At 38.6% G+C, this 27,549-nt stretch overlaps 2 protein-coding genes across 11 annotated transcripts in view; one reads left to right on the top strand and one right to left on the bottom strand.

The window, feature by feature from the left end:
- Positions 1-412, bottom strand: part of PDS5B (PDS5 cohesin associated factor B) — a 124,254-nt gene extending 123,842 nt beyond the window's left edge. For 5 of the 7 annotated variants that reach the window (XM_080941348.1, XM_080941350.1, XM_080941353.1 and 2 more), the window contains exon 1: positions 330-412. The gene's annotated coding sequence lies outside the window, so the exon portion shown is untranslated. The remainder of the gene's footprint in view (positions 1-329) is intronic. The other 2 variants (XM_080941349.1, XM_080941347.1) reach the window with 1 other exon arrangement.
- A 6,738-nt stretch (positions 413-7,150) lies between these two features.
- Positions 7,151-27,549, top strand: part of LOC308439385 (NEDD4-binding protein 2-like 2) — a 60,930-nt gene continuing 40,531 nt past the window's right edge. For 3 of the 4 annotated variants that reach the window (XM_080941172.1, XM_080941171.1, XM_080941173.1), the window contains exons 1-6: positions 7,151-7,227; positions 8,884-10,121; positions 17,174-17,298; positions 20,014-20,102; positions 20,479-20,555; positions 23,542-23,688. In XM_080941172.1, coding sequence (XP_080797298.1) covers positions 8,884-10,121; positions 17,174-17,298; positions 20,014-20,102; positions 20,479-20,555; positions 23,542-23,688 — 1,676 coding nt within the window. In that variant the 5' untranslated portion in view covers positions 7,151-7,227. Of the gene's footprint in view, positions 7,228-8,883; positions 10,122-17,173; positions 17,299-20,013; positions 20,103-20,478; positions 20,556-23,541; positions 23,746-27,549 lie in introns of those variants that run through there. The other variant, XM_080941174.1, reaches the window with a different exon arrangement.

Below are 27,549 nucleotides of genomic sequence, written 5' to 3'. Positions count from 1 at the left end.
CCCTGACTCGGGAGCGGTGCGGCGAGCGCGCCTCCCCTCGCGCCGGGCCCTCGGGTAGCCGGAAGGGGGAAGCCGCGCGGGGGGCTTCTCTTCAGGAGAGGCGGGGGAGGGGCGCGGCCGCAGCCCCCGCAAAGGTCACTCCCCGGCCGGCGCGAGCGGCGGCCCGCGGCCTCCCCGCCCCCGGCCCCACCGCAGCCCCGCGAGGACACCGGGACACGCGAGGCTCGGCGGGCGACGGCTCCACGCGCGCACACCCCGCTGGAAAATGGAGCGTGGGGCGCTGAGGCGAGGAAGAGGCGCTCCCTTTCCGTTACCCGAGTCGCTCCTACCTCCGGCCGCCCGGCTCCTACACTCCTCGCGCTCCGCCGATCTCGGGGATCCGCCGCCCTCGCCGCCGCCGCCGCCGCCGCCGCCGCATCCAATCGCCTCCTCCCCCCCCTCCCCTTCCGCAGCCAGTCCAGGCCGTTCCTCCTCCTCTCCGCTTCAAAATGGCGCCAAGAGCAGCTCCGCGGCTGCTCCAATCGAACCGCGGCGGACGGCGCCCGGGGGGCAGGCAGAGCGCCGCGCGGGTTCTCAGCGCCCCCTGCCGGCCAGACGACTCTTCACTCAGGCGCGCGCGCACGCGCTCCTTAGCCCGCGCTCCGGTCCCCGCCTCCCACCAGGCGGCGCGCACGCGCAGGCTCCGCCCTGCCCGCGCGGCCGCCTCTGTCTCCTTGGTAGCAGAGTGATGGACAGCTGTCAGTGTGTTCTCAGCACTGACTCAGCCTCCCAGGCTTTGGCGGGAAATCTGTAGACTGCTGAAAACCGCTGGCTTTGGCTTCTTTTTTCTTTTCTTTCCTTTTGGACAGGGTCTCAATTTGCCGCCCTATCTGGCCTGAAGCTCACTGTGTGCACCAGGTTAGCCTTGATCTCACTGTGTAAATCAGGCTGCCCTCGAGTTCAGAGATCTCCCTGCCTCTTCCTCCTTACTACTGGCATGTGCTCTATGCCCGGCTTTTCTTTCTTTTTAATTTCTGGAAAAAGAAATGTGTATCATTTTATTTGAGAATAGGCTCTCACTATGCAGTCCTGACTGGCCTGGAAATCACTATATAACCCAGGCTAGGCTTAATCGTCCAGCCACTGCCTCCCCAGTGCTAGGATTAAAGGTGTGTTCCACCTCCACCGCTGGTGCGATGTTTTTAACCCTGTGGCGCAACATAGATTATGTGCTGTATAAGGGGGAAAGTATTAATGTCTACTTGGCTTCTTACTTACTAGTTGGTAAGCCTAGGGATCCAGTGTTCACCTCACTGCTCAAGAACCCCCCCCCCTTTAATGGGGAGAAAGGTGATTGCAAGGCCACAAGGATGGCATCCAGAAAATGAGGCTTACCCTCCCTTGCCACTTCTGCCCTTACTGTTGCAGCTGTGAGCTGAGTGGAGGTTTCTCTTCACCCCCAGGTCCCTGCTAGAGCTGCCAAGGCTTGGTCACCTTTTGCTCTTTGATGCTGTCCATCCCAGCAGTGGGCAGGATCTCTCTGTTATGATGCCTTTGGCACTAGGACTGTTTCAGAGTGTTTGTTTGTTTCAACAGTGAACAATCGAGGTGATTAGGAGCTTATGATAGGATATTTGAAAAAGACAGGCAATGCAGGGTTGTAAGCCACAGTTTTTGTATTAAGGAAGAAGAGCCATAAATCCTAGCAGACCAAGCACCTTCAGATACTGGCACCCATTCATTTCCTCTCTCAGCAGGGTTCCTGGGACAACTCTGCCTTCACCATCCACTATTTTGGTAGCCAGCACTGCAGGCTTCTACCCATTTTATGTACCCACTGAGCCTTTGGAACTTTCCTGTACAACTTCCAGGACAGAATAGGAGATCTACACAGGTCTGGAAAAACAAGTAGCTTCATAGGCAGGTGTGGTGACACACACCTTTAATCTCAGCATCCCTCTTAATTCTGAAACCCGTAAAGATACAAGGAAGTTTCTTAGGAGCAATAAAATGAGAGCAAGAACGAAGGAACTACTCACTGCACACGGTCCCAATTGTTTAATAGAATATAAGAGGTGCTTAGAACACAATGAGTGCTCAGTACATAATTCTGTTGGGGGTACAGTCTTAACATTTTAGAGTCATTAGTCAATTCCTGGGGTGTTGCCAGTTTTACCATGCATGCATTAACCAATTTCATTACTGTGACAAAATAGTTTAAAAAAAAAAAAAAAAAAAAGCGGGTTATTTTGGTTCGTGGTTTCAGAGGTTTACATCTTTGGTTAGTTGGCTGGATGAGGCCGACCGTCATGGTAAAGTTCATATCACCTGGCAAAGAGAAAGCAGCCTAAGAGGCATATCCCTTGAACACATCTACACTTCCAGGGCCCAGCCCCTGTGGCCTATTTCCTCCTGTGACAGTTCTCCTCCTGGTCTCCACCAGTTCCCACCAATGCCATTCTATGAGTCCAGGGCTGGAGGTCAGACGGAGAGCGTCAGTTCCCCTGGAACTGGAGCTGCAGGCAGCTATGAGCCGGGGAAACAAGCCCAGGTCCGCTTCAAGAACAATGAGTGCTCCTAACCTCTAAGCTACCCATCCAGACCCACTAAGGTATTCTGTTTGAGGATTTCAAAATCACCAGTGTGAAACTCCTCAGGATAAAATAATTGGATGGGATATCATCTCAGACACTTGGGAACTGGAACCATTCCAAAACCCAGTTGTATTTTCTAGTCCTAGAAAAAGGGGTGGTGTAAACAAAATGTCGATCTTGAATAGATATGGTTACGAGTTTCTTTGGTCAGGAAAAGCACACATCTAGTCCCCATCTGTCCGTCGTTTGCTGCCATAACCAATTAGCTTTTGTGCACAGAACTACACCAGTTATCTTGTTCAGCTGCAGCTTGGAGACTGACAGGCTTCTCCCTGAGCTAACACTGCAATGTCAGCAAGGCCATGGTCCTTCCTTGGAGGGTTGTGGAGGGGGAGTTGCTAGATGCCTTCCCTGCCCTGTGGAGGTTGATCTTGTTTCTTGGTTTATGTCTCTCCTCTGTCTTCAGTCAATACCACAGCCTCTCCTTAAGCCGCTTCCCTCATCTCCTGGCTCTCTCCGGCTCCCTCCCACCCCTCTCATCCACCTTTCAGTTGCTATGGTTACTCAGCACCAAGTGGGGAGGGGGAGGCAGAATAATCTGCCTCATTTAAGTTCAGCTGATCAGCAAACTTTATTCAGTCTTAAACCTTAATGTCCCGTTATGGATTACAAAGTTCTGCATGAAAATCTTTGGGAGACATTCTCCCAAGCAAGTCACTCCCATACTGATCATGTAAGATTAAGGAGATTAGGAAACTCTCAGAATTGCAAATAGCTAATCTGAAAAACCCTGAATAGATTCCATTGGCTCGGGACACTTTGAATACAGCCTATACCTGCTATAAATGGTTTCCCAACAGCAGCAAAGCATTCACTAAACATCACAAAGCAGAGGTGGCAGCTCACTGGGAAATTAGGAAACAGTAACCTAAGTTAAGGAATGTCTGAAAGACCACACAAATGATCTCTGACAGTCTGCACTCAGATTTAAACGACCAGTAGACCAGGCAAGGGAACCACATTTATTATCTTTGGTCCAGAAGTGGGTCTGAACTGCAAGGAGTGGGAGGGTGCCAAAAACCATCTGGAAACATCTACACATTGAGTGTACCTTTCCAGCCCATGATACAAAAATTATAGCCGAGCAGGGGTGACACACACCTTTAATCCAGCACTTGTTTGGTAGAGGCAGGCAGAGCTCTGTGAGTTCTAGGCCAGCATGGTCTACAGATGAGTTCCACAACAGCCAGGGCCATTGCATAGACAAACCCTGTCTTAAAAACAAAACAAACAAGCAAACAAAACACGAGAAAAAGATAAAAAAAAGTCTAAAACATATAACTAAAGTTAAAGTAATCAAGAATACAGTATGATCTAAAGAAAAACACAAAAGCCAGGGCTGGGGAGTTGGCTCCGTAGTTAATTGCTCTTGATGCTCTTTGCCCAGTCGCATTCCCAGGACCTGAATGGTGGCTCAGAACCATCAGTAACTCAAGTCCCAGGGGATCTGATGCCTTCTTCTAGCCTCCTTGAACACTGCATGCATGTGATACGATGTAGGCAAAGCACATAGTAACTTTTTAATTGGACTGGACAGATGGGTTGGAGCACTGGCTGCTCTAGCAGAGGACCTGGGTTCAGTTCACAACACCCACAAGGTGGCTCACAACTGCCTCTAATTCCAGTTCCAGGTAATCTGATGCCCACGTCTGGCCACTGCAGACTTCTTCATATAATAAAAATAGAACTTAAAACTAATAGGTTCTCCTGTCTCTATAGCCATTTCTACTTTTCTGATTTTCTCCAATGTTTGGAATATCTGAAATAATTTTCTGACTTCTACATTTTTCCTTGACTTGTTTGATACTCTAATTATAACTTCAGGTGATCCCTTTCATGGAAAATACACGAGCCCCAAAGACAAGCAAGCGAGAGGCAGAATTTTCTAGAGAAAGCAGCAGCTCAGTAGATGGAAAGAGATGAGAGAAGATAATGTATGCAACTGTCAAATAAATTTTAATTAAGAGATTTGTTGGGCTGGAGAGATGGCTCAGTGGTTAAGAGCACTGACTGCTCTTCCACAGGTCCTAAGTTCAAATCCCAGCAACCACATGGTGGCTTACAACCATCTGTAATGAGATCTGACGCCCTCTTCTGGTGTGTCTGAAGACAGCTACAGTGTACTCATACACATAAAAAAAAAAAAGAGATTTGTTAATTTTATGTGTATAAGTGTTCCCTTGCACATATATCTGTGCATCTCATGTATACCTGGTGCTGGTAAAGGCCAGAAGAGGGCATTGGATCCCCTGGAACTGGAATTACAGATGGTAATTACAGATGATACCACATGGGTGCTGGGAAAATCCTGGGTGCTCTGAAAAAGCAGCCAGTGCTCAGAATGTGCCATCTCTCCAGACCCCGAATAAAAATCTAACACCAATTATCTCACCTAAAAGGAAATAAGAGAGTATTTCTTCTAATCCATGAGTCACCATGGCCCAGGAACATGGATTCAAATGGCCTCAATATCTCCTTTGGTTTGGGGTTTTAGTTTTAAGTTGGGATGGGGGTGTTGTTGATTTTGGGGGTGGTGGGTTGGTTTGGGTTTTGAGACAGGGTCTTACTATGTAGCTGACATGGAACTCAGTATATAGACCAGGTTGGGACTCACTGAGATCTGCCTTCCTCTGCTTCTTGAAAACAGAAGTAGTTACATGCATTTCCGTGTGTGTGTGCGTGTGTGTGTGCAGGGGGGGGGGGGAGAACTTGCCCATATGTGCAGGTGGAGGTGGATGTCAGTTTTGGTCAGACCAACACCGTCAGTAGACCCACAGAATCTGCCTGTCTTGACCCCTGAGTGGCAGCAGTACTGAAACATACTGCTATGCCCAGCTCTTATATTGACGAAAGGGATGGAATTCATGCCACTTTACCCACTCAGCCATCTCTTCATCCCAGATGTTCATAGTTACAGAACTAAACAAAACCATACATAATAACAATTCCTAAATAAATTGGTGGGAAATAGCTGAAAGGCAGGTCACTGTTAAGTGAGAAATCTTATGTCTCAGATGCTGTGTGATGAAATTCTTAGCTCTCTGGCTGGGAAAAGCTGGTGGTTTGTTAAGTAGCTGTATTCCTTAGGTTTTAGTTGATAAATGAAAGGAGATTAGGTCAAACAGAGAAGAGCATGAATGTCTACTAGGGGGACTAAAGATAGCTCAAAATAATTTTAGCCTAGATATGCAGCATTTCAAGCTTATAGTATCACAAAGTAATAATCACCCTTTTATAATTTCTCTCTTTTAGAACAGTTTCACTTGGTAGTCCTACCTGACTTAAAACTTGCTACATAGACCAGCCTGGATTTGAACTCAGATCTGCCTGCCTCAGCCTCTCGAATGCTGGATTAAAGGAGGGGTGTCACCACACACAGCCCAGTTTAGAACCTTTAATATAGCCACAGTTTTGTTTTGTTTTTTTTTAAAACTGGGAACTTCAGTCCACAATACAGATGTAAGTAGAGGCAGATATATAAGACAAGACAGCCAGCTGGCCAGCAGGGTGGTAGTGGCACACACCTTTAATCCCAGCGCTTGGGAGGCAGAGGCAGGCAGATGTCTGTGAGTTCCAGGCCAGCTTGATGCATAACTTTGAAGCTAAACACGATGAAACAAAAAGTTGCAGTGAAAAGTGTATTTCAAGAAGACCCTGCAAGGAGATAGGTTGTGAGCCCTCTGGGCCATAATATTGGATTAAGTGTTCTGATGTAAATACCCTACACTGTGACTTTTAGCTATTATACTTTCAAATTAAAACATTATTGTGTTGGAGCCAAGACTTATTCAAATATGATGAGATGGCCGATTTTCTTGTGGGTGCCCAAATGAAACAAGGGGTGGAGAGGACAACAGGCTAATAGTAATGAAAAAAGAAAAAAAAAACGAAGCTAGTAATTATTTGATTAGTATTTATTTTTAATTCAATACATATTTATATAGCAGTTTTCCTATCTGGAAGTAAGATACTTTATAATTCCTTTCCCCCTAAGAGTCATCTATCTATTATGGGGTTCTGAGGTACAGGCACTCAATTTTTCCACAGAACTGCAGAAGCTTAAAATTATATTTAATAGTGTTTCTGAGAAACCATAGCAACGGAATTCCGTTATACAAAACGTTTTCTTCTTTGAAGCTTACACTGATTCTTTTGTCTCCTAAAAAGCCAGAAAACTGTTCACTTATCGCAGAGGCTTGCGCAGCCACCTGGGGGCGCCAAGCACTCTTGTTCTTTTCCTTTGGTCGTGAATGCCAGAGGACGTCGCTGCCTTTATTTATAGATCAAGTTGGTGTTTCTTTAAGTAACTTCCCCCACTCTAGGGCGGGGACCAAGACTGAGTCTACGTTTGGGTCAAAATAGCGCTTACGTCACGCAATGGACTCTGGAAGACTGAGTCTCGGTGCCAAGAGGTAAAGTAGGATTTTAGGGAACGCTGGACTTCAATCCCCATAATGCGTGGCGTGAGCCCGCGGAGCTGCATGGGTAATCCGAGAGGTGGCGGCCATCTTGCGTATGGAACTGCTCGAGCCTCGCGTCTCTTTCCATCTCCGTTTAGTAGCTACGTTTTGGGCAGTCTTTCTCCTTCCCGGAGGTTTGTGTATTCACGGAAGCTCATTTTTTGGGGGTGGAGGGTGGCGGTGGAGGAGGACTTGAGGAGGGAGGTGACGGAAGTACATACAAAGCTGTGGCTTGAGGTGAACAGGCGTCCGGGTGTAGGTGGAGGCATTTCCGGTTTTGCCTGAGAACGGCTGAGTTTTCACTGGTGGCTTGACACGACTCTTTCGCCTAATTGTGAGCATGGAAGCCCCAAAAGAAAACTTTCAGCCTTCGAGGCCTCTCCAGATTCTTAGAAGGGATCTTAACGTTTTCCTTAGGAACGGAGAGGCTGGGGCGTCTCTGGCCTGGCAGCTTGCCAAGGGTTAGAAGGCCTTGGGGCCCAGGTGGAGTACTGGCCATGTTAGTGCACCCTTCTGATCTTCCCCAGGTATCTCTGACCTTAGAATGAGGAAATGGGAGGATGTGGCTGAGATGAGGGCTGTTTCCAGGAAAATGGCTTTCTCCGAAGTTGGAGCTTCCTTCGTCTCCGCTAATGGCCTGTCTCCTTTCTTCTCTAGTTTGTAGGATTTTAGGTTTGGTTCCAAGAGCAGGCCGAATGAAGTACTGACCCAAATCACAGGCTGTTCTGCAACCCATTTGTGTAGCCAGCCCATACTGAACTGGAAATCTACTGATAGGATTACAAGTTTGAGCTACCACGGCCTGTCAAGAGAAGTGTCATTTTAGTTAAAACCTAATTTATTGACAGGGTCTTGGATAATGCAGGCTGACCTTGAACGTACTATGTAGTCCAGGCTAGTCTTGAACTCCTGATCTTCCTTTCTCCATCTGCCAAATGCTAGTGTTACAGTCATAAACCACCCTGCCTGAAAAGTTTACCTTTTTAATTCAGAGAAGATGAATGATTTGATTTTTAAAGTTTCTTGGTTATTTTTCCTAAACATAATTTGTATTATCACTGAAACGCAAAACTTTTTTTTTCAAATTATTACACTCAGTTGAGAACTGCTTTTACACTACTAGGAAGGAAAAGGCCCACAAAAACTGCATTTTTGTTTATCTGGTATTTGGATGCTGAGGAGATGATTGAAGTTTGGAAATTGAAGTATATACTCCAAAAGACATGATTTTAAACAAGGCATTCGTGGTACAGCGTACCATAACCAATTTAGAAACAAATGTCAATTCTGTATCCATACATACACATAAATACACACAATATAGATTCAAGTTTCCACATTTAAGTTCTTAAACTCTAGAATAGATTGTTTAAAGATAAGCTTGTAATCTCAGCAACTCAGAAGGATGGAAAGTTCAGGTCATCACTATATTCTGCAGAGTGAATTCAAGCCCACCCTTGTCATCTTAGTGAGACACTCTCACATCATAAAGAAAAAGACGTAGGATATGTCTGGAGTGCTTGTTTAGTTTGCATGAGCTCATGAGTTCATCTTTTGTACCTCCAAAAAAGATGAGGTACACACATTTTTAGAAGATACTAACTTTAGACTCCTCCTATAAATTATGATAGTACTTAAAATATGTGATTATAAAATTATAATTTGACTGTAACTGGGAAGGTCTTATTATAAAATGCTTGTATCAAAAATTTTTTTTCTAAAATTCCTCTCGTGAAAACACTTGTTTATATTTTTAAAAAATGTGTCCTCATGTATGCTTTACTCCTCAGATGCCTTATAGTGAAATTGAAGCTAAGTTTTTGGGACCTGGAAAAGAACTAACAAGGGAACCATGCTATAAAAAATTGAAATCAGCTGCAGATGATGGTGTTTTTCTCCATCGAGGTGGTCCTGATAGTCACAAAATCCAAGAAAAAAACAGAAATAATAGGATCCCTGTGGCCACCATTAACTTCAGAAGACGAGTTTGTCCTCAGGAAGACAAAACCAGTACAGATGTGTTAAAGCCTTTGTGCAAGGAGATGCCTGGTAATAAACTAGGTGTTACTGAATCCATTGGTTCTCAAGCTTTGCAGGATGACAAGCCTTCACCACTATCCAGGGATGATGAAATCTATAGCACAAGTAAAGCATTCATAGGCCCCATTTACAAACCCCCTGAAAAAAAGAAATGCCGTGAAAGGAAGAATGAGACAGATACTTTCAATAGTATAGATAGCAAAAGAAGACAAGAGGAAAAACAGAAACTTAACTCCAAAAAATTGGAGATTGACACTGAATTATCCCAATTTTACAAAGAAATTGAAGAATTGGAAAATGAAAATGAAGTTTCCCAAGGCAGTTGTAAGGAACCAGAACCAGAACCTTCCCAGGAACAAATTATTTCTTCTGACGGAGCCTGTAATACCTTAAAATCTGAGAAGGAAAATAAAGATATCACTAATGTTCTTCAGTCACATTGTGGTTATCAAGAGTACTTGGAGGATGAACCAGACTATCCCTGTGATGAACAATTGATGCCTACATTCTGTGATACTTCATTTCCTTCCTTCAGGCCTAAGTGGCAGTCAATACATCCTTTTGTCATGCCCCATGATCCTCTTCCCAGTTTTAATTATTTTAATATTCAAAGATTTGGTGCCCCACTACATCCACCAAATGTTTTCCATGCACAAGATGACCCTCAGATGCAGAATGGGTGTTATGTAGATAGTTACCAGGATAGCTGGAACTGTTTGACTTTTGATCAAAATGATGAGTATGCTAACTATGATGTGACTAGCAACAACATTCATCCCTTTAGAAATGGCTACAGTATACAAGATGAAAGTGTGAATAATGGTTTCTGTGAAATCAGAGAGTGCTGGCAAGATCCTTTCATGGATAAGCATAATGAAACAGACAGGTTTGGGAACCAGTGGTTTCAGGAGGAGAAGTTTCATAAATTGCAGAAATTACTTATTCTTTTGCGAGGCCTCCCCGGTTCTGGAAAAACAACATTGTCTCGGTAAGTAAAAGATTGTGAGTGAATACTTAATTATAAATTTATTGCTTAAAAATAAATGAGTTATCAGTGATAAATGCTTTTGTATTTCTAGAAGGTAATCTTTTATATGTTATATTTGAGAGTGATATCTGACTGGAAATACTTTTGGAGATGTATAATAGTGGGAAAGGGAGAGTTTATATATATTTAGTTTCTCTTTAGGGCTTTAAAAATAAGCTACAAATAAAACAGCAATAAAAGCAATGCTACTTAGCCTTTTTAACTTCAAAAAAAGCTGGACTCTGTACTAGAAAATCTGGGCTTTGGTACTCTTTATGCTGTTGAGCAAATTTTGCTGTCTTTAATAGGGGAATAAGGATATTTATTTTCTTAGAATTTGAAAAAAGAGTTAGATAACCAAAGGAAAGGGATATAGAGTGTATCAAGCATTATGCATTATACCTGATTGGGGGAGTTTTTTTTTATACATACTTTTGTTCTATGTGTGTGGGTGTTTTGTTTCCATGTGTGACTGTGCACCACTTCCTGGAGACCAAAGAAAAGCATCAGATCTGGAACTGGAGTTACGAACAGTTGTGAACCACCATGTGAGTTCTGGGAATTGAACCTTGGTCCTTAGAAAAAGCATCAAGTGTTCTTAAGCACTAGGCCCTCTCTCCAGCCCTGTGAGATTGAATTACTGTAGTTTTAAATTGTGTGTTGGATTGAATACTCTGAATTAGTGAAGTTAGAACGGCTGGTGTTTTTATTGTGTTACTTAAAGACAGTACGGCACAATTTGTAAGTGGAAAATAACTGTAAATTTCTTGCCATTATATAGGATGTATGCTAATTGAGATTTTAAAAAATGGTATAGTTGGGTAAAATATGTCTGAAGAATGTATATTTACATTCTAAAGAAATAAAATTCCTTTCTATGTTCTAAAGAAATTTCTTTAATATGGTCTAAAGAAAATAAAATTTCTTTGGGCTAGTGGCTCTCTACCTTTCTAATGTTGTGACCCTTTAATACAGTTCCTCATGTTATGACTCCCAACCATAAAATTATTTATTACTTCATAACGAATTTTACCACTGTTATGAATTGTAATGTAAATATCCGGATTTTCCAGTAGTCTTATGATCTCTGTGAAAGGGTTTGAGACCCACAGGTTGAGAGCCACTGCTTTAGACAAAAAAAGTTCAGTTCATAATACAGATTTTCAAGCTAGATTATAAACTATTTAAAATTTCTTCATATTTTGATCTGTGTTATTTATGTGAAGAGAGTATGCTATTAAGACTTGGAAGAGTGAAGTTGTACAAAGAAAATATTCTAAATTTATACTGTCAGAAAATAGTTGAGATTTTGAAATTGGTTGAAGTCAGTCTACTGGTTCGAACTGAATATAGAAAAATATAAGAAGGTTAGGACAACAGATTTGAGAATGTTGAAATTAAGCTCGGTAGAATTTCAAGAACATTTAAATGTAATGAGAGATTAGGTAGAGGTGATTATGTATATTCTATTGGAGAATAAACATTTAAGAGTGGAAAGATGGGACTGGAGAGATGGCTCAGTAGTTAAGAGCACTGGCTGCTCTTCCGGAGGTCATGAGTTCAATTCCCAGCAACCACATGGTGGCTCACAACCATCTACAGTGGACTCTGATGCCACCTGCTGGTGTGTCAGAAGACAGGTACAGTGTGCTTATATATAATAAAATAAATCTTTTTTTTTAAAGTGGAAGGATGGATGCATAATAACAATTGCCATTTGTATCACAATTTTCAATTTAGAGAGACATGGAAAGTTTGGTGAGATGGGTTAGGTTTTCCTTTTATAGGAGCAAAGCCTAGAGGAAATGGTTGAGGTTATCAGAAGCTACTATTAAAAATCAACACCCACCCCCAGCTGAAAAACAATAAGATCAAAATGATAATGTATTTTTCCCTTGTTTTTATTTTTTGTGGGCTTTAAATTTATCCATCTATCCACTATATTTGTGTGTGTCTCAGTGGCCCTGCGTCATTTTTAGTATCTATTACATGTGTGATTCTCACTTCAGGGATCTTGGTTAAAGAAATAAGAAAACACATATCACTAAACTATCAACCAAAGAGTACACATGGAAGGACCCTTGGCTCCAGCTGCATTTGTAGCAGGATGGCCTTGTCAGACATCAGTGGGAGGAGAGGCCCCTGTTCCTGTGAAGGCTTGATGCCCCAGTGTAGTCCAGTATGCCCTGGAACACACTGAATAGCTCTGGCTGTCCTGGAATTCATGCCTTATGGTGCTCTAAGTTTATATAGCTTTTACTAAACTTTTCTACTTTGTGTTGAGTATCGGCTATACAAGACAGGATTATCTTTCATTCATTAATGGTTGATCTAAGCCATTTTGGTTATAAGAAGGCAAGGGCTACTTGTTTCTAGAACTCTGACACCTGCTTGTTAAAAATTATTATTGCTTGATTTTGGGGGGTGCTTGGAGAATAATTATTATTGATTACTACTATTACTTGATGTTGGGGAGGAATACTTAGGGGATAGAACCTGAGCCTTGTGCACACTGTGCAGGCATTCTACCACAGATCCCTTTGTTTTTTGAGATAGTCTTTAAAGAAATCTCAGGCTAGCTTGAAATTTGCCATGTAGTAGAGGCTGTCCTCAAACTTAGGAATCTCTTTAGTATTGACTGGGATTACAGATGGTTGTGAGCCACCATGTGGTTGCTGAAAATTGAACTCATGACCTCTGGAAGAGCAGTCAGTGTTCTTAACCCAGCCATCTTTCCGGCCCTCTATCTTCTGTCTTATGATATTCAAAAAATAACTTCTAGATGGATAGAGGACCAATGTAAAAAGAAAAAGAAAAAGAAAATAAGAAAGGGTTGAAGAAATATTGTAATCTGAGCTAGCAAGATGGATCAGTGGGGTAAAAGTACCTACTGTCAACTTGATGACTAGACTTTGATCCCTGGAGCCCACATGCTATGTGTCGCCCCCCAAAATAAAACAAAAAATAAATGTTGCTAAAGAGTTTCTAAAAAATACCTGATAATTTACAATTCAGGACATTAAAAGATGAAAGAACTTTAGCAAACAACTTTTAATGTTGACATTTAAATTTAAACCATATACCGTGTTAAGTGCCATGCATGGTAAAAGGACCATGAGGTTAAATATTTGAGATGAAGTGATTATCCTGTGTGGGCTCTGTGTAATCACAGAGCTTCTTAATTTGGATGTGGCAGGGAGAAAGAAGTCAGAAGTCAGAGCAGAGACTCCACTTTGCCCATTTTTGTACTAAAGGCCAAAGACCCCACAAAGTCTAACCTGTAGAAACTAGAAAAGACAAGACAGCTTTCTCCAAAGCTTGGAGAAAGAAGACAGGCCTGGCCACTTTTTAGCTATGAAACTGCAAGATGATAAATTATGGTTGTTTTCAGATCATTTGTTACAGTAACCATGGGAATTTTTTTTAAGTATTTATTCTATATAAGTACACTGTAGCTGTCTTCAGACACACCAGAAGAGGGCATCATTTCTTATTACAGATGATTGTGAGCCACCTTGTGGTTGCTGGGAATTGAGCTCAGAACCTCTGGAAGAGCAGCCAGTGCTCTTAACCTCTGAGCCATCTCTCCAACCCAGGAATTTTTTAAAAGTACTGTTTGAAAGTGATTTTTTTTTTTTTTTTTTTTTTTTGGTTGTTTTGTTTTCCCTTCCTTTCTTTGGGAGAGAATGTTATTGAACTCAATAGGAAATACTTGTCTCTAGTCTTAATAGTTCTTTATTCTTATGTGAGAAATGTTAGGTAGATATCCTGAAGCACCTGGGTAAAGTACTCCTGTACCAGGGTCTCAGCCTTTGCCAGGTTCAGTATCAGTGTTCTCGACCTGAGGAGTGCAGCTTTTACATGGTCACATATTTACATCATGATTTATAACAGTAGCAAAATTACAGTTATGAAGTAACAATAATTTTATGGTTGGAGGTTCTAAGATTAAGAACCACTGACTTGGGCACTGGAGAGATTGCTCAGCAGTTAAGAGCACTGATTATTCTTCCAGAGGTCCTGAGTTCAATTCCCAGCAACCACATGGTAGCTCACAACCATCTGTAATAGGATCTGATGTCCTCTTCTGGTGTGTCTGAAGACAGTGACAGTGTACTTATAGAAAGAATAAAATCTTTTTTTAAAAAAAATCATGGACTTGTTTTGGTTGTTTGAGATTGTAGCCTTGGCAGACCTAGAACTCTAGAACTTACTGTGTGTATATAGGCCTCTTGGCTGGCCTGGAAGTTAGTGATCCACTTTAGAAGCTAGTGACCAAACCCATTTAGAAACCTTCATTGAGGAGATTGTACAAGGATCATTGTAGGCCATTGGTTTGGGAGTCAGAAAACATTACCTGCTGCTACATATTAAACTCTTGATGGTTGAACTTTTGTAATTATTTTCTGTGCTGGACTTCTTTAATACCAGACTACCAGTGTTTTGAGAATTGAATGACAATTGACTAGCTATATGTGAAACATATAAAGATAGCTTTGACAAAGTGTAACTTAAATGGCCACTGATAGTGTTTAATTAGTCCAGAATATTAACATTCTGAGAATTCATTTCGAATACAATACCTAGCTAGAGATAATTCTGAGTATAAGACTTTTTGAAATACTGATGTGATTTTCTGTTCACAGTCTTAGTATGGAATCCCACAGGTTGATGAGTGCTATTTGAATTTCTTGAATTGAATCTTCATAACCTAAGATGGCTGTTGAGTTTGAAAAGGATCCATGCACACTTCATGCTGTCTAGGAAGAAAATGTCTCATCAGGCTCAACTTTTGATCATAGAGATTTGTTCATGTTTTTCTTTCTTTTTTTTTTCATATTCATGTTTTTCTGTTATACTAGTTAGATGATGAAAATGGACTATTGTTTTCCCATTCTTTTAACTTGGAGAACTTAAACCATTTCTTAAGCATAATGGTATTAGCATCTTAAAAACCATCTATTAATAGGTTATAGAACCAAATAAAAGCATGAATCTAGGAATGACAATCTAGATTCTGGTACTGTTGAATATAATTACTTATGTGGTTAGTTATAATCAGAAGATATTTTCGAGTGATTGAACTCTGGTTTTAAATGCTTATGACATTTTAATTTTTAAAAAATTCTTTTAGAGTTTTAAACATTTTATATGTTAAGTGTTTTGCTTGCATGTGCATGCCTGGTGTCCTTAGAGGTCAGAAAGAAACATTGGATCCCCCTGAAACTGGAGTTAAAAATGGTTGTCAGCTGACCTGAGTGCTAGGAATCAAACCAGAAACTTTTGAAAGAGGAGTCAGTGCTCTTAACCACTGAGCCATCTCTGACGCCAACTTTTTTTTTCCATTCACAAAATTCTTTAAAATCTTTCATGGTTTTTTGAAACTAGGCTATTATACAAACTAACCAATGCCATTGTAGCATTTTATATGTAATTGTTCACTCCCTGTCCCCACCCTAACTGGTTTCCTTCCTTCCTTTCTTAGATAATCTTTTCTATAAAATAAATCCAGCTCCATTTCTCCCAAAGAAGTACACAGACAACCAAACCTTCATTTCCATTTAGTTTGATTAATGTAATTTTCTCTAGAATAATGTAATACACTATAGTCCTGTAGCTAGAAATATAATTTTGCCTATTTTGAGACATTTCTATTTATTACAAGGTTTTATAAGCTGTGGAGAAGAGCAGTGGCATTTGTCATGTTAATAGTTGATGTCCTCCCTACAACCTTATGGTAGGAAGTACTCTTGACTCATCCCAGGACTAGCTTGTTTTACTCTTAAACTACTTCTTCCACTGTCTGCCCCTTCCAACTCCTTCATATTATCACATTTCCTGGTTATTTGCTTAATAGTTAAGAGGGAATAGTGAAACTGCAGAATACTTTAATTGGATCCAGATTCTTTTTGTGTTTTCCCTTTCTCAGGATACTCCCAGTCTCACTGATTATGGAAATCCTCTTGATGTGAAGAATTCTTGTTGCTTTAGATGTCTTTCTTATCATTCCTTAAGCAATACAGTGTATATGGCTATTTACATTGTTTAAGATACTCTAAGTAATCCAAAAGTTATTTAAAGTATATGGAAGATGTGCATAGTTGGTATGTAGTTATCTCACTATAGTATACACAAGGCTTAAGCATCAGCCAATTTTGGTATCTGAAGGATCTCCCTTGCTGATACCAGGAGAACATTATAATTTCTCCTTTGAGTTTATATAGTGTAAATTACTTGTACAGGCCAAGGTAAATATAGTGGATTTGACTTTAGCTGTTTTTGGAATAAATACTGTGATTGAATAACTAGGAATTTCAGATTGGAACTGGTGGTTTGGGATTCTGGGTTCTTTTCAAATTCCATTGTTTGTCTTTCTGTCCACATTTCCTACTTACTAATTATTACTGTAAGATGCTATCATTTTTTGTTTTTATTTTCAAAGCAGAGCTTACTTGTTAACTGATATGATCTGAGAAAATTTTATTTAGTATTGTGATTAATATCATGTTTAGTCTGTTATACTTTAGAGAATCATACATTGCTTTCAGTCTTATGTCTTGGGCTCTTTTTTACTCTCACATGTGAGTCATGTATGTTTGTGCTTAATGGAAATGAGTTTGATAGCTGTCTTTGGCCAAATGTGTTTTTCCCAGGTAGGTGGCTTCCTTAATCTTCATTTTCAGGTTACTTGTTATCAGAGCAAGACATTTCTAGGATCTTAATACCAATTCACAGAAAGCTAAATCAGGCATAGTTGTTAACTGGTGATTTTTGGAAAGCAATGCATGGTGTTCTAAAGTCATGATACAAATGCTGGTTTACAGTTTTCATATCTGTAGTTTGATAGAGTGAGGTATAAAGTGATATTCAAAATGTGAACAGTCTGAAAGGATCGGTTCCTCTGCTGCTCTGCCACAGAGCCTTAAGGAGTCCATGCCAAGATTCCATTGCTATTTGTCTGGCCCATGGTTCCTTTGTCTGGTTATAGACCTTATGATTTCTCTTGTTAACAGAATTCTGCTTGGTCAGAGTCGTGATGGCATCGTGTTCAGCACTGATGACTATTTTCATCATCAAGATGGGTACAGGTACAATGTTAATCAACTTGGTGATGCCCATGACTGGAACCAGAACAGAGGTTTGTTTTGGGCCAAGCCTCCTGGGATGAAATATTTAACTACGAGTCATACCTAGGTTTTGTTTTTGACTTAGACTTTTACCAGCCAAATGACTTTGACAAACTGTTAATATATTGGAGTCCTAATTTCTTCTTATGTAAGACATGATAATCTGTGGTCAAGATTATAAAAATCATTGAATTTAGATAAAATGGGATGAGCCATAAATAGCCTACCAATATAAACTGATCAAATGGAGGTGAGGACATTTCAGTAGGCTTTCTTCTTTTACACCTTATGAATAATTCAAAGGACTCTGATACCTTTGTTTTGTAATGTGAAAGTTATTTCTACCATGAATAATGCTAATATCTTGAAATGTTAATAAAAATACCTATTTTAGTTTTACTATACAGGTTGATACTAAACGAACCCTAATACTTTATTTTAGAAGACAGTGGGTCAGTTTCTTTACTCTATGAGTATGATCTCAGTCCTGACAGTCCATTTGTATCAGATGAAAGATTCTCCCTTTTAAAAAATTGCAGACTCCTAGGGCTCAGACCTAGAGATCCTGCTTCAGAATGAGACCTAAAAGTTGTGGCTCTTTAAATTTTTAATTTAAAATTTTTTGTTTGTTTTTTTTTCTGTGTAGCTCTGGCTGTCCTAGAACTTGCTCTATAGACCAGGCTGGCCTAGAACTAGATCCACCTACCTCTGCCTACTGAGCATTGGGATCAAAGGTGTGCACCACCACTACCCAAGCAGCTGTGGACCTTTTAAAATGTTTTCATTTAAAAAATTTTATGTGTATGGGTATTTTATCTGGATGTAGATCCTTGGTACTGGAATTAAAGACAGTTTTTGAGTCAACAGAGGTATACCGCTATAGAGTTGTGGGTGCAGGGAATTGAACCTGCATCCTCTGGCGGGGCAGCCAGTGCTCTTAACATCTGAGCCATCCGCCTTCTCTAAATTGTTGGGTTTTTGTTTTTAATTTTCTGAGTGATTATAACGTGTATTATAATGTAGAACTATCTAAAAAAACGTACTATAAGTGATGTCTAAAAACCTACATTTAAGCTGACAAGATGGCTCAGCAAGTAAGGCATTAAACTAATCTTTAGAATCTGTATTGGTACCTCCTTTTTGCTGAGACCCAATACACAGCAAGAAGCAACTTAGGAAGAAGGGTTTATTTTGGCGCACAGTTTAAGGAAAGGGGATGCATGGAGGGAAGGTATAACAGGAACACGATGCATCTGATCGCATGCTATCTACAGTCAGCAAGTACTGGACAGGTGTAGGAGTTGGACTATCAAGCCTCAAAAGCTCACCTCTAGTGACCTGTTTCCTCCAGCCATGCCTCACTTCTTAAAGATGCTTTGGCCTTTCAAACAGTGTTAACTACCATCAAGGGATTGATTGTTCAAACTGGTGAGCCCCTGAGGGACATTTCCTTTTTCCACTATAAACAGTTACATCCAATCCTTTGACATTGCAACACACACCTGTCCTCTACAGTATTCACTCTTGAGAACTGTGCAGTATAGTTACAGTTTTTTATTTTCAGAAACGAAGTCTCATAATGCTTCAAATGAGTTTACAATTTTATATTGGGCCACAAATCATGGCGATACTGAGCCATATGTAGTCAATGAAATGCAGGTTGGTCATGCCTCATTACATTATATTGAATTTAGTGGTCTGGGTTCTGAATATCAAGAAAATTTCTGTCATTGCTTTCAACTTTTATAATTTTTCTGAAGTTAATTTTTTTATCTGATAACCCTGGTATACACACACACTGCTACCATTAACAAATCACTATGACAGTGTTTCTCCCTCAGAGTTAACAGATGGTACGGGGTGATAGAGTTTAGAATTAAAGTGGCATTCTCTTCATTCACACATTTGAGAATCAGGATTCTAAGAAATCCCCAAAAATTAGTATTGAGCTACTTGATAAAATTTTATTTGTGAACAGTTTCTTTCTTTTACACTAACATTTCAAATGCATCACTTGAATTCTGAAAAATTCTTTTTCATTTTTATTTATTTGTTTATTATGTGTGTGTTCATGTGTGTGTAGGTATGTGTTTGGGCAGGTACACATGTGCCCAATCTGTGTGAAGATCAAAGAACACTTTTTTCAGGATTCTCTCTTTCCATCTTGTTTTGAGGTAGGGTTCCTCTTGTTTACTTTGGTGTGCTCTATAGTCCAGGCTACCTGTAAGGTTTAAGACTGTTTTCTTGTCTCTGCCTTCATTTTGCTGGAAGAGTTCTGGGACTACAGATGTGTACCGCTGTCCTGCTTTTCTGTCTGAGCCATCTCTCTCACATCATTTTTATTTTACTGAGTGGTAGAGATTTCTACCACTCTAACCTATAAAAAAGATCATACTTACTGCTTTTCAGTTTTTGTTATACTTTTTATTTGAATTTTTTTCTATGTAAGTAAATTTTTGCTTCTTGTGTCTTTAACACCTATATTTCCTGTTAATGAGACTGAATCTAGACTGAAAGCTTCATTAGCTGTTAAGTGAACAAAATGGTCCAAGATGTATTTTGTAGTTTATTGGGTTGTTTGTTAAAACCAACATCCAGTCCAAAGAATATACCTGGCATGTTTTGTATGACACTAATTGAAGAGGTGCTACAGTTTTTGTTGAAAGGCAAAGATATATTGTTTCTTTCTACCAAATACTTAAATTCTACTTATGTTTTTATTTCAGCAAAACAAGCTATTGATCAGGGGAGATCTCCAGTTATAATAGACAACACTAATACACAAGCCTGGGAAATGAAACCCTATGTGGAAATGGTAAATAACACACATGCAAGTTTTTATTCTTAACAGATTTTCATATTCTAAAAGTTAGGTTAGTCTTTTTGATTTTTATCACTAAGATATTTTTCCCCTTGCTTTCTAAATAGGTTTGTTGGGTTTTTTAGTCTCTTTAAAAAAGAGGATGGTGCTTATGATGATTGAATGTACTCATCTCCTTAGTTACTCCTGGACTTGATAGTAATTGGAATTCGTCCAGTTATGTAGCCTTAACATTTTCCTAAGCCACATTTACCAAAATGCATTTTTCTTGGTTTAGCTACCTTCCTGTTATCAGATGAAACTTGTATCTATGTGCCGTTTTTTCCTTAAGATTGTTCTCCAGGTTTTGTCTTCTCCCTCCCCTGTGTAGGCCATAGGAAAAGGATACAGAGTAGAGTTTCATGAACCGGAAACTTGGTGGAAGTTTGATCCTGAAGAATTAGAAAAGTAAGAGCCTCATTTTTATTGAATCCTTATCTTGTTTCTTTGATTTACCTTTGCATGGATAGTTTCTCTTTGGCTTTGCTTGTCATCTTTGTTAGTTGGGACCAGAGACCATTTATTTTTTTAAGAGGAATACGTTTTGAAGAGCTTTGCCTTGTCAATTTATTAGTTATATTTTGCTAAATGTGCTTGATTCTTTTTCTTAATATGAATTTTTTTATATAAGATAATTGACTGATTATGTGACATTAGGGCTTTACTGTCATCCCTTCACCATCAGGTCCCCTTGTAGGTCCCACCATCACCACCCTGTGTTTTCATCTTGCTCTGGTTTTTTTTTTTTTTTTTTTTTTTTAATCTTAACACAATTCTATCCCAAGAGCCTTAGCATCACAGTGCTTGGGAATCGAAGTTTGTTTGTTTGTTTGTTTGTTTGTTTGTTGTTTTTTCTTTTAGAATGGTAATGTGGTATATTTAGCTTGTTTTTTTACCCATCAGAATTGGGGGCAATATGTCATTTCAGACATCTTAAAATTTCTGTTGCAGATTATGACCAGTCGTGTTAATAAAAGTCTGCATGCTCTAGTTTCTGTGAATAGGTTGTTTTCTGCCCAAGAATACCAAGGGTTTGTAAATTTTGTTTCTAGGCTGTTTAGAGGTTTTGTTTTTATATCATATTTGGTGAAATAAGCCCAGTGTTTCATACATGGTAGGCAAGCACACTTCAGATCTTTTTAGAGTTCAGAGTGAGACTTGTGGACTCGGACTTGGTTGTGTTTGCAGCGCCCTTTTCTTGATGCTACTGCTTGTCTCATCACTTTCCCTGCTTCCATTCTCTTCCTCTTTAGGACCAATTTTATTGAGGTATAATTCATATACCTTACAATTTACCCTCTTAAAGTATACAACTCAGTAATATTTAGTGTATTCATAGAATTGTAGAAATGTCAGTTCTCTTTGTAAACTGCCCTTTTCCCTCACTTCCATCAAAAGTCTGCTCCCATTCTGCTTCAAAACACTGTTTTTTATTTTTTGCTGGTGTTCATAGAGACGCACTGTGTGCACATTAAACACACATTTCTGCCACAAAATGCATCTTAGCCTTCAAGCTATTGTTCTGTGTATGGGGCCCAAGTATTTCTCCATCTTTCATTCCTTGACATTCTCTTTGTGACTTGGGTGCTTTATACTGATAATATCTGGCTGGCACTGTTTGCATGCCAAACTATTTATGTTACACTCAAGAAATGGAAATTTAGAACTAAAGATAGTTGAACCATGGCATACAAAATGATTGAGTGATTAAACTGTTCTATAGTCATGGCTTCATTTGTGTTTGAGAGACTGTAGTAATTAGGGGTTTGGGTTGGTTTGTTTTATTTTTTGAAACGGGTTTTCACTCTTTAGTACTAGCTTTCTTGTACCTCACTGTGTAGACTAGAATGGCCTCAAACTCACAGAGGTCTGGCTACCCCAGCCTCTCAAATTCTAGGATTAAAGATGTGAGCCACTATGCCTAGCAAAATAATTTCTAAATATAAATTAGCAGCTACTTTATTTTAACTGATATGTAGCATAATTTGAGTTTTGGAAGAATTGGATAGAATCAAATAGCTGGTTTTGGCCTTTGTAGATTTAGTCATAGTTTACCAACTTTTTAAAGTTTTATTTCAGTTGTGTTTGGGATTGAACCTAGGGTTTCAAACATGCCAAGGTGATAGTCTACCATTGATAAATTTCCCTACTCTATTTCTTGTATTTCTTTTTTACCTTGTATCTCTTTATTTTTCCCTTCTATCTCTGTTGTTGTTCTTAAATTTTTGATTGTAAAACATGAGATTACAACCCGGTGGGGTGGCACACACCTTTCTTTAATCCTAACACTCAGGAGGTGTGGCAAGGGCTTCTCAGTGTGAGTTTGAGGACTGCCTGGTTTACAAAGTGAGTTGTAGAACAGCCAAGGCTACAGAGAAACCCTATCATTGAATAACAACAAAATTTGATTAGAAAGGTTGACGTGTTTGTAACCTATTTCTAGGAAAAATTAGTTAGTAAAGCAAGAACAATACTACAAATAGAGAAAACCTGTTCCTGAGTTGTCTTAAATCAGAGCCATGTAGTAAAAAACTATGAGAGTAAATAGATATCCACAGACCTGAGTATTTAAATGACTTTTCTTGTCCACAACTCCTATAAAGTTATAGGAAGAGCCAGGCTTGGTGCCCCATGTCTGTAATCCTAGCAGTAGAGAGACTGAAGCTGATTGTGACACACACATGCAGCTGTCACCTCAGTATGAGAACACAACTGTTCTCTCAGAAACTTATCACACTCCAGTGTGGTTGTAGTGGTGGTGTTAGTGGTGTTTTGGGGGAAGACCTAATAATCTCTTACTGCTTACAGTTTTTGGAAATTTTACCTTGTAATTTTTGACTTAATATTATGATTTAATTTTGCCTTTTTCCAACTTTAAAATCACATGTGTTGTTTGTATCTAATTTTTCAATCAGCATCATACTGTATTCCTAATACGGTGCTGGTAATATAAAATTTTTTATTATTTTTGTCTCTTTTTTTTTTTTCAGAGCTGAGGATTGAACCCAGGGCCTTGCACTTGCTATTATATTTTGATCATATTCTTTCCTCTCCCCTAACTCCTCCCACATCCCACCCTTCAACTTCATGTTCTTTCTCTCTCTTTAACAAAACAAATTTTAGAAAACATCTTTTATTTGCTGTATACCTGATATTTTTAATGAGCTATTCTGTAAGAAGGTACAATTAATGTCCTCTGAAATAGCAAGTATGAATCTTGTGTAAAGCAAATTATGTCTTTCATTTATAATATGTCATTTAGACTTTATAATTGTAAAACAGCTAAATCTCTAAACCTATACTTTGTTTTAAAAAAATTAGGGGGGAAAAGATTTAAAATCCTTTTTTATTATTATTTATTTATTTATTTTATTATTATTATTTTTTTTGGTAGGAGGAATAAACATGGTGTGTCTCGAAAGAAGATTGCTCAGATGTTGGATCGTTACGAATTTCAAATGTCCATCTCCATTGTGATGAATTCAGTGGAACCAACAGAGAAAAACATACAAAGACCCCTTCCTCTCCAGGGGGAACAGAGGTGGGGAGGCTCTGTAGGCTCACATAGTCAAGTATCCATCACAGATGACTGTTAAGAAGTTGGCTGTTTGGCTGACATATTGATTAGCTTTGAGAGCAAACTAGTGAGCCTGTCTTGACTTTTGAATAGCTTCAAATAAAACTACAATGTTGCTTCACAAGGGTATTCCCTGCAAGTTGTTTAGATCCTAAAATACAAATAAAAATTGCATAAAATTGTATTTTAAATGTTTTTATAATCTTTTGTGATAATATTTCTGGTTATTGTGACTGGTAGAATGAAAAAAAGAATTAGGATTTTTTAACTACTTTATTTTTCAATACAGTTGAACTGCTTTTTTAATAGTTCATTACATTTTTATAAAACTCAACATTTCTGTTTCATTACCCTAAATATACAGAAATACCAGCTTTTTATAAAATACTTTGTAATTGATTCCTTTGATTTGGCGTACCAGTAAATTATGTTTCAGCTAATTCATAATGTGACAAAATTAGCTCTAAGCCATAATTAGTATTTAAACTTAGTTCAAACAATTTTCCAGCAAATGTTAGACAGTAGGTATACTATCATCTCATGGATCATTTATTTACATACGATGTCCATCTCTATTGTGATGAATTCAGTAGGACCAACACAGAAAAACATGAAGACCCCTTTCTCTCGGGGAGAGCAGAGGAGGAAGAGAGGCTCTCTATTGGCTCTATGGGTTCACATAATCCAGAGACAGTGTATATCATTCTCAGACTGTTCCCTACTCCTTTCTAATTGGATTTGTAGAAGGGCTGTAGAGGCAAGTCATATTTTAAAAACCTGGCAGGCAGTTCTGATAATGGTTCAGTTTTTTTGTTGTTGTTCGGTTTGATGTAATATAATTCTGTTATAAAAATATTTTGGACAATTAATGTAGTGCTGGCAAAGAACATTTGTCCTGTGAAGTGTTTTCTTCTGGTTCTAGTTCTTACTGTGAAGTCAGCTCTGTTTCTTTCACTGAGTAGCTTCCTTCCTTAGATTATTTTCTCTTACTTAGAATTTAAAAACTTAGTTGTACTTTTTCATTTTAGAGTCTTGTAAACCATCTTCAAATACAGCTTTGCCTCATCTGTTCCTAATGAGTAGTACAGGAAAGCAACTCCACCACCTCTTACTAAAATACCTTTGTTCCCAGTGTTGTAGAGGAATTCTTTAATCTCTGGTTTATTTTCTTAAGAAAAAGTCTAGTTAATTGCAATGTGATTTCAAAAGTTAATTTATCATGATCCTGTGTATGCTTTGCATGTTAAAATTTTATGACTTTCAAACTTTTTTCTAAAGAGCCTATCTTCAGTCGTGTAATTTTTCTGTTATTTTAAAACATTTTGCTGAAATTTTTTTTAAAGTCATGAGACTGAAAAGTAGATGTAGTGTTGGCTACTAAGTATTTTCATTAAGCTGCTGTGACTGCTGTTTACCTGCATTGCTTTGTGCTGCTCATGTTTGAGTAGATCCCAACTTGTGTCATCTTATCTTGTTTAGCACATCTGTGTCTGTATGGATTTTTTCATCTTAACTAAACACAGTAAAATATACTAACACATGTTCCTGTGTATATATACATATAGGTGTATGTGTATATATACATATATCTTTTTAACATAAGATTGCTTTTTAATTTATATTTGTGTTTTCCAGTATATTATTTAAATTCGCAGTTTGAAAATCATAATAAAAAATTAAGCTTAGGGATAGTAAAACAACTGTTAGATGTGCTGTGTCTTTAAGAAACTTTTTGAGGACTGGGACATGGCTCAGTGGTTCAGAACTCTTCCAAAGGACTCAAGTTTGATTACCAGCACCCATATGAGGCAGCTCATAACCCCTTGTAACGCCAGTTCCATGGACTCCAATACCTTTAGCCCCTTACTCACCTTCACTCACACACATAGACTTGTACATGCACACGTGAATAAGAAGCTTCATTTCAGAGTGATAGTGCTATTAATCTATTGTGTGTGTGTTTTTTTTTTTTTTTTTTTTTTTTTTTTTGTTTGGTTTTGGTATGGTTTGGTTTCTTAACACAGGTTTTCTCTATGTAGCCTTGGCTGTCCTGAACTCACTTTGTAGACCAGACTACCCTCAAACTCAGAGATCTGCCTGTTCCTATCTCCCAAGTGCTCGGATTGAAGGTTTACAACACCATGCCCAGGTTAATCTAGTGTTTTTTTTAATAATAAGCTCTTAGTTGGCCAACTTTTGTTTTTGACAGAATAAAAGCTTGCCTTTGCAAGATGCAGATTATAAATAAGTGAATTTCTCAATTTTTTGACAGAATTATTTCCTTCTATTTCTGATTAATATTCAATTCAGGAGGCAGAGAAGCAGACAGATCTCAAGTTTGAAGCCAGCTTGTTCTTAAGAGCAAGTCCAGGACAGCTAGAGATACATAGTGAGACCTTGTCCCCCCAAAACAGAAAACAAGTGAAATCATTCAGAGATCATTAATCGTTTCTGTTTCATTTTTAAAATTGCTAATTTTATTTAAAGCAGGGAAGTCTGCATTCTTTATGACCTTTTGAAGGTACAAAACTGGTTAAGTATTGTGACTAATTAAGAAAAGAAATGAGTGACTATGTAATGAAAATTACTAAAATCAACTAATCATAAGTTATTAGGTGCTAAAAAGCCAATGCAAAATAGACCTGTTCATTTCCAACATCTTTTTCTTTTACTTGAACGTAACTGAATGCTACTAGTGCCACATCTTACAGTAGTGTGCTGTCTGTCCATCTAAAGAATTAAGTAGCCATTAGTTGTTGTGTTTTGGATATGTCACATGGCTTCTAATTCAGTAAAGTAAGATCAAATTAGAATTACTTGGGGTTTTCTTTGGTTTTAGCTTTAGAGTAAATTAACTACCTATATGATAAACATAGTTATCTTTGTTGTAGTTTTATTATTAAAGCACTCAGTATAAGAAAGGTGAACTTTAGTATTGTTCTTAGGAAGTTTATTTCCATTGCCCCCGTTAAAGAAAACATTGCTTTATGTATTTTATCTGTTTAAAAGTAAAATTAATTGAGTTTGTTGTTGAAGTGACAGTTGATTGAGGTACTTGAAGCTTGTTTATTATTTAATATAGATTATTGAGCTTTCTAATTTTATATATTGATAAATTTCTAAAAGATTCATAATTTAAAATTAAATTTATATTGTCTAAATGTTCTTTGAAGTGTTCATATTTTCTTTAAATTTTTATTACAAACGTCTCAGAAACCAACTTTCTGAGTAAGGATAAATGAAATGAGTAGTTTATTAAATCAAGTATAAGACATTTGAAATGTTAGAGAAATATAGTTTCTTGTACTGTCATTAGCAGTATCCTGAACAAATGTGTTAAATCCTTCGTCCACTGGAGTGCAAATGTATGCTGTTGACATGCATCCTTTAACTGAGAAGGGCTAATGTTATAACTTTCTAATCTACACTCCACACACAGAAATATGTTACAATAGATTTGTGGAAACATTAGTTTCATTTTGATAGTATGGCTACTTAGAAGAGATAATTCAGTGATAGTATAGAGTAGATTAAATTAGTAATTTTAAAGTTGTTTTATTTTTTAATTTTATTTATTTATTTTTTTGACCTGTGGTGTTCCTCCAGGCAAGAGAGGCCACTGTGAGGCCAACCCAAAGTACTGGAGGAACTCATTTCCTCTCTCCCCGATTAAAGTTGTTTTATGTGTTGAACAATTTATGAATATTCTCCCATTTAAATTATCAGCTATATTTTTGTAAGTTTACTGGGAAATAAAAGTTGTATTGGAGGTTGAAAAATATTCTGTTGGAGGCGTTAAAGAGTAATATTGACATCCTGGACATG

This window comes from Micromys minutus, assembly GCF_963924665.1.
Source record: "Micromys minutus genome assembly, chromosome: 29".
In the NCBI taxonomy this organism is placed as follows: Eukaryota; Metazoa; Chordata; class Mammalia; order Rodentia; family Muridae; genus Micromys; species Micromys minutus.
This window is presented reverse-complemented; position numbering and strand designations above follow the sequence as displayed.